This window comes from Ovis canadensis, chromosome 1 (genome assembly GCF_042477335.2).
Source record: "Ovis canadensis isolate MfBH-ARS-UI-01 breed Bighorn chromosome 1, ARS-UI_OviCan_v2, whole genome shotgun sequence".
NCBI classification, from domain to species: domain Eukaryota; kingdom Metazoa; phylum Chordata; class Mammalia; order Artiodactyla; family Bovidae; genus Ovis; species Ovis canadensis.
This window is the reverse complement of record NC_091245.1, coordinates 274,599,782-274,613,729: the sequence shown is the minus strand read 5'-3', so window position 1 is coordinate 274,613,729 and position 13,948 is coordinate 274,599,782. Positions and strand designations below refer to the sequence as shown.

Genomic DNA, 13,948 nt, shown 5'->3' with positions numbered 1-13,948 from the left:
GCACCAGAAGCTGAACGGGATGTGCGCCAGGCTGTGTCAGGACATCTGTCTGGGACGGGGCTGTGCCCTCACAGACACAGGCTGCCCACTGCCTGGTTCTCTGGTCCACGTGGGGGACCATGGCTTGTCGAGTATCTCAGCACCACTGAATTGTTTCCTGGTAAACCTCATTCTAGTTATTTTGGCTCTAAGACAATGAAAAGTTAATTAACTGTATACGTGATCAACTGAAAAAGTCCAGACTGTATATTTTGAGTCTTGACCATTTAGGACTACATACCGAGAGGAACCAAATGAATGATAGCCTTCACTTTCAAGTTGTGTAGAAACCCTGGCTACCTTTTCCACTCTTCAGTTCAGTTCAGTTCAGTCGTGTCCAACTCTTTGTGACCCCATGGACTGCAGCACGCCAGGCTTCCCTGTCCATCATCAATTGCCAGAGTCTGCTCAAACTCATGTCCACTGAGTCAGTGATGCCATCCAACCATCTCATCCTATGTGGTCCCCTTCTCTTCATGCCTTCAATCTTTTCCAGCATCAGGGGCTTTTCCAATGAGTCAGCTCTTTGCATCAGGTGGCTAAAGTACTGGAGTTTCAGCTTCAGCATCAGTCCTTCCAATGAATATTCAGGACTGATTTCCTTTAGGATGGACTGGTTGGATCTCTTTGCCATCCAAGGGACTCTCAAGAGTCTTCTCCAACACCACAGTTCAAAAGCATCAATTCTTCAGTGCTTCAGTGCTTTCTTTACAGTCCAACTCTCACATCCATACATGACCACTGTAAAAACCATAGCTTTGACTAGGACCTTTGTTGGGCCACTGGAACAAGACCCAGATTCCCCCACAGTCAGTCTCTTTCATCAGAAAGCTTCCATAAGCCTCTTATCCTTATCCCTCAGAGGGCAGACAGAATGAAAACCACAATTGCAGAAAACTAATCAAACTGATCACATGGATCACAGCCTCGTCCAACTCAGAGAAACCAGGAGCCACCATGTAGGGCCACCCAAGATGGTCAGGTCATAGTGGAGTTCTGAAAAACGTGGTCCCCTGAAGAAGGCAATGGCAAACCACTTCAGCATTCTTGCCTTGAGAACCCCACGAACAGGATGAAAAAGCCTTTTCCAGTGCACCTACGCAAAGGCCTGGCTCTGTAAAAACAATAGCGATGGTCATAATAACTCTGGAATATTCCCTGGAGGAGGAAATGTCTACCCACTCCAGTATGCTTGCCTGAAAAATCCCATGGGCAGAGGAGTCTGGCTGGCTACGGTCCATAGCGTCACAAAGAGATGGACACAGCTGAAGTGACTTAGCACACACATATGCCTGATCCAGGCTTGGTCTCAAGAGAACTCTGCAACATGAGGTAGGGACTGGGCCATGCTTGGGAACAGAGGAGAAAATGATCTCATGGCTTCGCTTCTTAGATTGGCCCTGTGGAGACACAGTTTGCTCCTGGGTAGGACTCACTCATTCATGCTCGTTTAATGCTGTGAACTTTGAAAGGTCAAGGACGAACCATCAGAAGTTAATCTTTGCATGAGTGAAAACCTATCAGTCTTGGAAATTAGCTCATGCATTGCCTCTTTAGACTTCTCTAGGGTTCCTTTCGTTTCTATCTGAAAGGTAAGTTTAAACAAAAAAGTATCACAGTATGTGGAAAAACGCTCAGGCTTCAAAACAACCCTTTGGCGCTAGTGGGAAAGAATCACCAGCCAATTGTAGGAGAATCGAGAGATGTGGGTTCCATGCCTGGGTCAGGAAGATCCCTGGAGAAGGAAATGTCAACCCACTCCAGTATCCTTGCCTGGAAAATTCCCTACACAGAGGAGCCTGGTGGGCTCCAGTCCATGGGGTCACAAAGAGTTGGACATGACTGAGAGACTAACACTTCAGAACCACCCTAAGTTGAATTCCACTTCTGCCACCTACAGACTTGACTTTGGCCTTCTCCCTTAACCTCTTTGAGTGTTGGTTTGTGCACCCGTGATGTCAATGATATATGCACCCTGCATGAACCCCCCTCCCAGAACAGATATGGATGAAACCTGCAGGCAGCTGGCTTCCTCTTCACTCTTGGGAGACTCTGGTCTTGGAACAAGACTGGTTTCCAGACGACAAAGGCAAGGTTGACATTACATTAACCTTTAGCCAGTGTGCAGACACTCAGATCTGACCACTTCAGGGTGGGTGGGTGTTGGGTGGTAGGAATCAGTGCCTGGGTAGAGGAGGGTGGTCTGTCCTCTAATTGTTCCAGTGCATCCGGGCCTTGCCTCCTGGAAACTCATCTCCCTTTTCATGCTTGGATTCATCCCCACCCAATGAGAAGATAATCGTCTCCCTCATCATACTGTTATAGAGAAGTGTTATAAAACAATTGTCTTAAGTGAATTTTGAGAGAGAAAATGTTAAGCTGGAACTCCGAAAGCATTACAAACATCAATGAGGAAGTCTGTTCTCAGTTAGCAAGAGCCCTACCTAGGAGGGATTAAATAGCTCTTACCAAAGTGTGCATTCTATAATTTCATCACACACTGTGAGCCATCATCTCAGCATCAGGCCTTGAACCAACATCTGAAATACCTTCTCCTTTAATCCGCATCATCCAAGAATAAACACTCTTAATGAAAGAAAGTCTCAAGAGGAGGTGAAAGGAATTTGTATTCCCAGTTGATTTTAACTGTCTTTCCTAGAGTAGGGAGCTGTGCCAGCTGGTGCCCTCCTTACAACACCTCAGGCAAATATGACCACAGCCCTGCTTTAGAAGTTCCCTGGGCGCCGAGAGTCAGGGCCTGGCATCTAGCGCGATGAGCAGCCACCGGGATGTTTCGAGTTCCACTTTGCTAGCTGCTCTTTACTCCGTGGGTGAGCTCACATTTTACACCTTAAGAGAGACATGCCCTTGAACTCTGCAATCCTGTCCCGCGATGTTGCAAGCTTAAAAGGGAGCAAACATTTTCTTATTTCAAAACCCAAAAGCAAATATTGCTGAGACTGTCTGAAGAAAGCTCCTTGGAATTAGCATCAATTACTCACTCTATGTGGAGAAGGAAATGGCAACCCACTCCAGTATCCTTGCCTGGGAAATTCCATGGATGGAGGAGCCTGGCAGGGTGCAGTCCACAGGGTCACAAAGAGTCAGACACGACTGAGCAACTTCACTTCACTTCTTCACTCACTGTATGATGAAAGAGCCACATGTACACGACTGCTCTCGAGGAGTGTTTGCTGGGAAGAGTGCAGACAGAATTCGAGAGCCAGATTGCTAGTAGGAACATAAAGACAGATCTGAAGGTGGGAAATGGTGTTCCTTTGCCATAGGAGTTGTTGGATCTTGAAAAACTCTATGGTTTTACCAGGAGCTTGTAACATGATCTAGACAATAGTTTCACAAAGGTCATTAAGTAAAGTAAATGGGAAACGGCATCTAAAACTTGGCAGTGAATTACATGTTTTTCTGACTATGTTAGCAATATTCATGTTCTTTATGGAACATGTGAAAATAAAAATATGGTATGCAGAAGAAGTAAAAAATCACACACGCGTTGCACCAAGGCTAATTATTTTCTAAGGTGTGTGTGTATATATATATGTATTTTGTTTTTCCACAAAATTGTATTTAGGCTCTATTTGTATTTGTCCTATGCTTTTACACTGAATGTAGTCATATTTTCTATTGTAATATCTCAGTGGTTGTCTCCCTTCGATACCTAGAGCAAACATATTTCTTTGAAATGTAGAGCTATTTCAAACACTTATGTGAATTTTCCAGTTTACTGTAAAACATCCATTCAATACAAAAGATGTATTAAATAAATAAAATGTAAAATTAACATTGTTGCAGTTGAGTCGCTGAGTTGTATCTGATTCTTTGAGCCCCCGTGGACTGTAGCCTGCTAGGCTCCTCTGTCTGTGGAATTTCCCAGCAAGCATAATGGCATGGGCTGCCGTCTCCTGCTCCAGGGGGTCTTCCCCACCCGAGGGCGGGAGCTGCACCTCCTGCAGCAGCAGATCCTTCACCACTGAGCCGCCGGGGAAGCCAAAGGGAAGTGAGAACCCAATTTATCAGAGAGATACGTGTGTAAAGACACAACAGCACCATAATTGCCGCATCTCTACAGAAGTAAAAGACGCTGTCTTCCTGTACTTCTTGAGATTTTAGTTTTACGTCACTTAAACACAAGTCTACTTACCACAAGTCTAAGAAGTTTTGCTGAGTTTTTGATAACATCTTTAAAATATTCTATGTCCCTGGAAAAGATTCCGTGGTAATTTTTCATTAACACAACTTCCCTGACGAGACACACACATGCACACACCACCAGTCTGGGAACTCCGGGGTCATAATTCCCACGCTGGAGGAGGTGACTTTCCTGAGAAAAATGACTCTAATCCAACTCTAGAGTTGGTTTGAGGTGCTCCTTTACTAGACGAAAGTTTATCAATTTACAGGAAAGCATAAAAATCAATAGGGCATTGTTTTTCATTGACAATTTTTCTCCACTGCATTTCACATGTGGTTTGGGCATCCCTGAGTCGGGAAGATCCCCAGAGAAGGAAATGGCAACCCACTCCGATACTCTTGCCTGGAAAATCCCACAGATGGAGGCTACAGTCCACGGGGTCGCAAACAGTTGGATACAACTGAACAACTTCACTTTGGGCATTTGGCCTGTGAGGTGAGTCACCATATGGCAGATGACGAGACATAGAATCATTCAGAAACAGGCACTCATGCTGGACCCAGCAGGTGCTGTCCGCAGTCGCCCACGGTTGTTCCTTTATACTACACGTAATAACGTCACTTGCTAGGTATGTGTGTGGAATTTCTAAATGGAATGAAATCCATCAATCCTCCTCCCCTCCCCCTCCTCTTCCCCTATTCTCCCTCCTCTCCCCCTTCCCCTCCTCCCCCTCGACCTCCCCCCTCCCCTTCCTTTCCCTCCTCCCCCTGAGCCTCCCCTCCTCCCCTTCCTCCTCCCCCTTGGCCTCCCCTCCTCCTCCTCCTCCCATCCTCCCCCTCGTCCTCCACCCCTCCTCCCCTGCCTCCCCATCCTCCTCCTCCTCCCCTGCTCCTGTCTTCATTGCCTCCTCCCTCCTCCCCCTCCTCCTCCACCTCTCCTCCCATCCTCACTCTCCTCTTCCCCTCCTCACCCTCCTCGTCCCATCCTCCCCCTCCTCCTCCTGTAATCACACCCAGTGTGTCTGGCTCCAAAGCCACTATGCCAAGGTCACAGCCAGGACAGTAAGTCACACTGCCCTTACCCACAAATGGGTGGCCAGAAATCCCGGGGACACGGGGATTAGCGCTCAAAACCTCCTCTCCTCCCCCAGATTCAAATATCTTTTCTTTTCTTTCCAGAACTCACTTAACACCCATGTATAAAATAGGTTGTTTATGAGCACACTGGCCTTCCTAGGTGGTGCAGCAGTAAAGAATCCACCTGCCAATGCAGGAGACACAAGACAAGGCTTTGATCCCTGGGTCAGGAAGAGCCCCTGGAGGAGAAAACGGCAACACACTCCAGCACTGCTGCCTGGCAGTTCCCATGGACAGAGGATCCTGGCAGATACAGTTGAAGGAGTCAGACAGAGTTGGACACAACTGAGTCACTGAACATGCAGGCCCATGAGGACATTCGATTTAAGTTGAGGTCTTCCATGCTGACTTGCTTCTGTCATAACCTGCAAGGATATTTTCTTTCCTTTTACAGAATCCCTTGCATCAGTTCATTTGACTGATCTTTACCTTTTCTCCTGAAAGTAAAATTCAGGAACACAGACATGTAGTCAGGATTTACCTATGACAGATGAAGTCCAAAATAGGATGTGCTCAGGCACTCAGCCAAGTCCGACGGTTTGCAATCCTATGGACTGTAGCCCTCCAGGATCCACTGCCCACAGCATGTTCCAGGCAAGAATACTGGAGTGCGTGGCCATTTCCTCCTTCACAGGACGTGCCCGACACAGGGATCGAACCTGAATCTCCTAACTTGGCAGCTAAGTTTTTTACTGCTGAGCCACCTGGCAAGTCCTGAATAGGAGGGTAATCAGCTAAAGCCCTGGGCTATGGCTCCTCTCCACCTCCCAGTGGCAGTGAGTGGATACAGAGGTGGGAGTGCGTGATGGTGCCCCCTGGTGGCTGCGTCCTGTCTGGAACTCCTACAGAGGGCGCTGTGCTGCTAGATTCAGGATCTGGAGTGTTCCACAGGGCAGGTGCAGGCACAGCACCGGAGATGAAGGTCATCTGAGTTAAATTCACCCATTCCAGTCCATCTTAGTTCACTGATTCCTAGAATATCGATGTTCACTCGTGCCATCTCCTGTTTGACCACTTCCAATTCACCCTGATTCATGGACCTAACATTCCAGCTTCCTATGCAATGTTGTTCTTTACAGCACCGGACTTTAGTTTCACCACCAGTCATATCCACAACTGGGAGTTGTTTCCGCTTTGGCGTAGCCTCTTAATTCCTTCTGGAGTTATTTCTCCGCTCTTCCCCAGTAGCATAATGGGCACCTACCAACCTGGAGAGTTCATATTTCAGTGTCATATCTTTTTGCAACCAGAAGTCAATATAGTAATGTAAAGCAATCTCCTCCAGTTAAAAACAAATAATTTTTTAGAAAAAGCTATACTGAAGGATCTATGCCTGCTGAGTAACAACGTCATCTTAAAATCAACTCATTTCTTTTACCAAGAAACAAACCGGAAACCAAGACCATTGCCAAACCTGGCATAGTCAATAGAAAAATACCATTCCCCCTGCATCTCTAGCTCACATGTGTGGAAAGAACAGCTGAATGTGATTTCTAGGGAGGATATGCTGGATTTGAGAATACTCAAAAACACTCTGCCATGAAGTCTAGATAATAGAGCAGGCTAGGTTGAACATTTCCCCCAAGAGAAAATCTATTTCACAAAACCACTCAAGTGTGGAAAGAAAAAACATCAAAAGTCCAACAGTCATGGCACATTTCATGAACCACAAAATCTGATACCTTTTCTGGGATTACAGAATAAAATGTATAGCTTCACTTAAGTATAAAATGCCACTTATAAAGACAGATTCTATAGTCAAATAGACAGTGTGTGATCGACAGTTTTGTTTCTAAAGCCGGACTGATAAACCATATTGAACTGTATTTTAGAAACAAACATTCCAGGGTATTTATTTTCTTAGAAGAAAAAAAAAATTATGTGACTCAAAAGACCACTTAATAATATTTCTGAAATCTTTAAATCATTGGTCTCCACTGGCATTTTTCCTACATTCACAATGGAAGTCTGTGGGAACTCATGTGGTTTTTGAATCTCTACCCAATACCTTGGCCACCTGATGCAAAGAACTAACTCATCTGAAAAGACCCTGATGCTGGGAAAGATTGAAGGCAGGAGGAGAAGGGGATGACAGAGGATGAGATGGTTGGATGGCATCACCAACTCAATGGACATGAGTTTGAGCAAGCTCCGGGAGACGGTGCTAGACAGGGAGGCCTGGCGTGCTGTGGTCCATGGCGTCGCAAAGACTCGGAAACGACTGAGTGACTGAACTGAACCCATAAGCATCTATTTCATCTCAGTTTTCAAGATACATTTTTATCATTAAAATCTATACAGAAACTCATTAAAAATGTTTTTAAAAATCTGCCAATCCAATATCAGAGATGAGCTCCATCACATAACACTGGGCATGTCTGGTAACACAACTGAGCCACAATTTCCATCTGCAATCTCTCTTAAGTTTCTCTAAATTTTATCAGAATGCAGAAGCGTTTTTCCAAAAATCTTAATGTTGATGATTGCCGAGTGATGGTTGGTTATAGGTGATTTTGGTTTATTTTTAAAGCACTCATTATTTTCCAAATGTTTCTACCTATTTTTTTAAGAAATTCATAGCTATTAAACCCTTCAGAAGTTGAAAGCCAGAGTTTACTCAAGGAAGTCTGACATTTAGTGGGAAAGTGGCATGACACTAAGCAGGCACTAAGCAGGTAAAACCCAGCACTACCAGTGGGGAACATGGGCCACCGGCAAGTGAGAACAGTAGATGACAGGCCTACAGGCACTGCCAGAGCCGAGAAGACCCGAACTCCACAGGCACTGAGCTGGGATTTCTCACTTCTCGGCTCTTCCTGTGGGCTTTCTTTTATATATATACGTATATTTAGGTTGCACCGGGTCTCAGGTGCAGTATGCAGGATCTAGTTCCAGGACCAGGGGAGCAAACCTGGCTCCCCTGCACTGGGAGCGCGGAGTCTCAGCCCCTGGACCACCTGGGAAGAACATTAGGAATCGTGGGCTTTCAAAGTGACAGCTTTGTGATCATTTCCTCTGCCAGTAACTGTCACCAGTTTCTTCCACTGGATTCCAGGCCCAGGCACCCGGGCTGGAATACCACCGCCCCTCAACAGCACACGCACCAGGTGGTGGGGGTTTACTCTCCCACTCAGCGTTTCCCATCATCTGCTTAGCTATCCTCTTGGCACAGCACTGCTCCCGTTTCTGCTGTATGAGCCGCTGAAGCTCAGCTTTACACGTTGTGATCTGGATCTGGGAAGTGGACGGTAAAATTGTGCTACTGAAAACCTGTACTGTTGGTTTTTTATTTTGGACATTTGTCAATTCTGGAACCTGCAAAACCAAAAGAATAAGTATCTGTGTCATAAGTAAAGTCTGTTTGATGATTAAAATGTACCCACATTCTCTCTATTTATTACACCAGACTTTTGTCCTTATTAATGTAGCAATTTTTAAATCCATCTAAATACAGGGACATATTTTCTCAGTGAAAATCTAATTAAAATAAAGTTTAACCACTAATTCCAAACCTCGATATTTTAAAAACATTCTCAGTGTAGCAATAACATTAAACAAAAATACTCATTAACTGAAACAAAGAAAGTGAATTTTAATTTATCAGTTGATTCAATTAAAATAGAATTGCCTAGGGAAGAATTAACGCAAATTTAAAAACTTACTTCAAATATATCCAAATCATGACATTTCTCGCACAGAGTAAACTTGGGACTTTTCTTCCCAGAAGTATTTTTGCTATCTTACAGATATAACTATGCTATATTAAATGAAGAATAAAAGAAGATTTTAAAGCTTCACTGCAGCCTAGGAGTAGAATCCTAGTTCATAATGACGTCTTCACCCCAGTTTCAGATCACCTTATTCGGTGCTTTCAATACTAGACTTCCCTTTGACTATGAAGATAAACTTCTCTTGCAAAGAAAAACGTCCTTCCTAAAAGACAAGTCACTGTACTGATTTTTCCAGTACAGTACACAGCCTTTAAACATCCAAAACAATAGAATGAGATCCACAGACAAAAAGCGCGCTACTGCTGGATGACAATACCTGCGGAGAAGTCGACAAAGGGACACAGATAGCAGCGGAGGACTCCGAACGAGGCGGCTTCCCAGCCGGCATCACCGCCTGATCACTCCCTTTAGGCAGGGCCTGCTGCATGCTCGGTGGCTCCAGAGAGCCAAACATGCTTTTCCACTCTTCACTGACATTTGAGTCTTGTTTCACATGTTTTCTAGCTATGAAAAAAGATCAGAATAATCTGAAGGAGCCTCTATGACAAACCCGTGCTTGTATTACTCTCTGCGTGTGTGGGGCGGAGGAAGGGGGACAGCATGGACTCATGAGCTATTTGTTCTTCATGAGGGCCGATTTATTCATACTCACATAGAAACATGTTAGTTCTCATTTCATCTCTAGGGCAGATGGACAGATGCACTTTCAGTAGTGTTAGGAATTAGACCTAACTGCTGCCTAGTTGTCCAAGGCTGGCTCAATTTCAAGGAACCACCTTATCTGAAGAACCAACAAAAATATAACTTTTTCAAATGTCCTGACTACACTGATAAATATGACCTCTCTCTATCCAGAGTCAGTTACATGGGGTGAAGAAAAGAAATGAAAAGTCATCTGCATTCTTAACGCATATTCCTTCACAGGTCTGTCAGCGTTTCTATGAGGAATTTCCAGAACTGAAAACGTAAGTCAAATAGTAAAAAAATAATAATAATATTAATAATATGTTCCACTTCTAAGCTCAAAAGTAGTGAATTTAGTGAGAATGCCCATTCCCTGCCGCTTGCTGACACAAGCATCATCAGCCTTCACTAGTCACAAAGGCAGAGAATGGCATCTCGTTTCTATTTGCATTCATTTCATTGTTTACCTTTTAAATGTGAATTTCTATTCTATCACTTGTATGTTCAAATCCTTCACTATTTTTCTTTCGGGAGCTTGTGGTTTTCCTTATCAACTATATACATGCTTTACATTTTATGGCTGTAAGTCAGGGGTCCCCGCCCCCAAGTCGTGGCCGGTTAGGAACCAGGCTGCATAGCAAAAGGTGAACAGCCAGTGAAACAGAAACCAACCTCATCTCTCACCTGCGGAAAAAGTGTTGGTCACTGGTGCCAAAAGGGTTGGGCATCGCTGCTGTAAACCGTTAATAGTTAAGCTGCAAATACTTTATTCCAAGTTCAACAGTTAGAGATCTTTTCTTTTTTGAAAGTAATTCATCAGCTGCCCTCAAAATCTGATACTAGAATGTTGTTGTTAGGTTGCTAAATCGTGTCCGACTCTTTGCAGCCACATGGACTGTAGCTCACCAGGCTCCTCTGTCCATGGGATTTTTCAGGCAAGAACACTGAAGTGGGTTGCCATTTCCTTCTCCAGGGGATCTTCCCAACCCAGGGATCAAACCTGTGTCTCCCGCATAGCAGGTGGATTCTTTACCACCCAACCACAGAGAAAGCCCGATGCTGGAATATAAGGATTTTAAAAGGCATGTACTTGGAAGTGAGTATATCTCCACAAAAGGTGCAAGGGAAGAATGCATGAGATTTTAAAACCCTTACACAATCAATGTCAATGTCATAAGAGCCAAAAGGTTTAAATCTCAACACTGAAAATCATGAAAATTCCATGTACAGAGGAGCCTGGTGGGCTACATAGAGTCCATGGGATCACAGAGTCAGGCACGACAGGACGACTAACACTTTCATTTTCAAATCATGAATGCATCTCTCCTTGGCAAGACTATTCAATTCACTGGCCGTTACCCACTAGTAACAAGCTAGGAAACGTCACCCTCATTCTACATAGACTATTGACCTTGGGTTGGTGCTTAAAGGATTAAAAAATAGAACGTTGCCTTCAATCATATACTTCCACAGAGGCAGCTAGGCTTTGCAGTCAGACTTTGGATTGAATTCTGACTCCACACGTACAAATCCACCATTTGGAAAGCTACTTAATTTCTTAACTGTACGTCTACTTCTCCACCTTTCCTCTCCCTAGCCTTCTTGCTATTAAATATAAATGGAGTCATTCACTCACTGTATTTCAAAGTTCTATATGTGAGAAATGTGACTTCTTAGTTTTACTACTAAGAACTTATGCAACAACTAATAATAACAAGCTAACACGCACACACAGAAATGTACTCACCTCGCTTGTCATCTGGTTCCTGTTTGGTTTTAACAAGATCAACTTGTCTCCCAGTTATACCTAAGGCTGCCAAATCAATTACACCTTTCTGACTACTGTCATGGAGATGACTCCGATCCACTATATTGGCCTTTGCTTTGTTAGATTTCATCATGAAGTCTTTCAGGGCCAAAAGCTTCTCTTCCTCTTCCTCTTGTCATTCCCTAAAAACAAATAAAACCATATGTCCTAGGTTATTTTGCAAGTCATAAGAGGCCTCAAAATGACTAACAACTGAAGGGTCAAACCATTCATATTAAAATTTAAGAGTCAGAACAGTAAAATGAAGCAAGCAAAGGCAAGAGAAAAAGAAATGATCAATACAGAACAACATTACTCTGATCTCCGAGGACACTCGCCCTCTATTGGGCATTTTCTACTTTGTATCATGATTTATATCTTCACATTCTTTCTAAAAGGCAACATTCAAATATAATTTGCCTTTGAAATCTCCAAAGAACTTCATACAGTGCCTGGTAGATCTTTAATCTATAACTTTGAAGAAACAAACCTTTAGTATCTAAACAAAAATTCTGCAAGTACAGTATGAAGCCGAAGAAAGCGTGTGTACTGGGACTTTGTCCCTAGATGTGCTAGAACATGTGGTGGGACACTGCTGTGAAGGCACTCTGTGATACATAAAGCACTCTGAGCATTCTGAACACACGCCTCATGGACTGACAGGCAAATGGAAGCAACACACTTGCATTCTTCAGGTAACAGGAAGACTAGAGTCAGGCCGCTTCGGTTCAAATTCCAGCCGCACTACTTACAATCTGTATGGCCGTGAGCAAGCCACCCACTGTCTCTGGACCTCTATTTACCTATGAGGATAATTACCAGCACCCATCTTTTAAAACTATTATAAAATTTCAGTAAGTTAATCCACAGAAGACAAACCACTTCAAGTCAAGTGAAGGGAAGTCGCTCAGTCGTGTCCGACTCTTTGCAACCCCATAGACTGCAGCCTGCCAGGCTCCTCTGTCTATGGGATTTTCCAGGCAATAGTACTGGAGTGGATTGCCATTTCCTTCTCCAGGGAAGCTTCCCAACCCAGGGCTCCAACCCGGGTCTCCCGCATTGTAGACAGAGGCTTTACCGGCTGAGCCACCAGGGAAGTCCAATGAATACTCATTTAAATAATGAATTCGATGTGCAAAGTAAACATTCTGGTACTTGGAGCAGTTCTGCATTTTCTTGACTCGCCAACCTCCACAAACTCCTGTAGAATGTTTTGATTATGCAAATGAAAAAAGTAATCAAATGACAATTCCCTAAGGCCTCAATCTAAAATCCCTCTAAAACTGGAGCTTAAAGTAATAGTCACAATCCACTGGCACAAGAGGAAAATCAACTCGAGAAAGTAAAAAAGCTAAGAAATAGTGAAATAAAATAACATGAAAGTATAATACTTGTACAACATCCTTGACAAATTTTTTCCAGTATTAACCTGAAATTCATTTATTGACATTTCTCCTAAAATCTGCTTAGACAACGACACAGCTAACAGTTCTACTCTTTTATTAGCCTACGTTTCAGCTCACAGGAAAGGACAGCTCTGCTTCAGTCCACACAAGGGAAGGCCAGAAAGAAGGCTGAGTGGAGAGACTCCCCGACCATGGAGCTCTAAACAGATTCTGCTCAGCAAAAGCAGCCAGTCACAAAAGTTACGTCCTGTGTGACCCCATTTACACGGAACACCCAAGACAGGCACACTCCCAGAAACACCGAGCGGACCCAGCGGCTACCGGGGGAGCAGCAGAGAGGGAGCGGCTGCTGACGCAGAAGGGCGCCCCCTGCAGGCTGACGGAAATGTCCCGGGGGCTTCCCTGGCGGCTCAGATGGTAAAGAGTCAGCCTGCAATGCAGGAGACCCCCCGGGGCAGGAAGATTCCCCTGGAGAAGGGAATGGTTACCCACTCCAGTATTCTTGCCTGGAGACTCCCAGGGATGGGGGAGATTGGCAGGCTACATACTGTCCGTGGGGTCCCCCAAAGAGTCAGACACGACTCAGCAACTTCACATATTATAGAAAATGTTATAGAATTAGACAGTGGTGATGGTTTCACAACTTTGTGAATACACTAAAAACCACAGAAGTGTATGCTTTTAAACACTAAATATCTATGAACTATATCTCAATTAAAAAAATGCTAGGAATGCATCATCAAAACGAAAGAAAAAACCCTGACAAGGACAAATCAGCTCAGTTCAGTTGCTCAGTCATGTCCGACTCTCTGAGAACCCATGAACACCAGGCTTCCCTGTCCATCACCAACTCCTGAAGCCTGCTCAGACTCATGTCCATCACATCGGTCATGCCATCCAACCATCTCATCCTCTGTCGTCCCCATCTCTCGCCTTCCATCTTTCCCAGCATCGGGGTCTTTTCCAATGAGTCAGTTCTTCACATCAGGTGGCCA

At 44.3% G+C, this 13,948-nt stretch overlaps 1 protein-coding gene and 1 long non-coding RNA gene across 2 annotated transcripts in view; both read right to left on the bottom strand.

Moving 5' to 3' along the window:
- LOC138428229 (uncharacterized) overlaps positions 1 to 13,948 on the bottom strand; it is a 1,104,918-nt gene that overhangs the window by 76,133 nt on the left and 1,014,837 nt on the right. The window lies entirely within an intron of this gene.
- LOC138428204 (phosphoinositide 3-kinase regulatory subunit 4-like) overlaps positions 1 to 13,948 on the bottom strand; it is a 62,229-nt gene that overhangs the window by 7,318 nt on the left and 40,963 nt on the right. Inside the window, 3 exon segments of the mRNA XM_069568621.1 lie at positions 8,430 to 8,640; positions 9,373 to 9,560; positions 11,488 to 11,679. Of these exon segments, the coding sequence (XP_069424722.1) occupies positions 8,430 to 8,640; positions 9,373 to 9,560; positions 11,488 to 11,679 (591 nt within the window).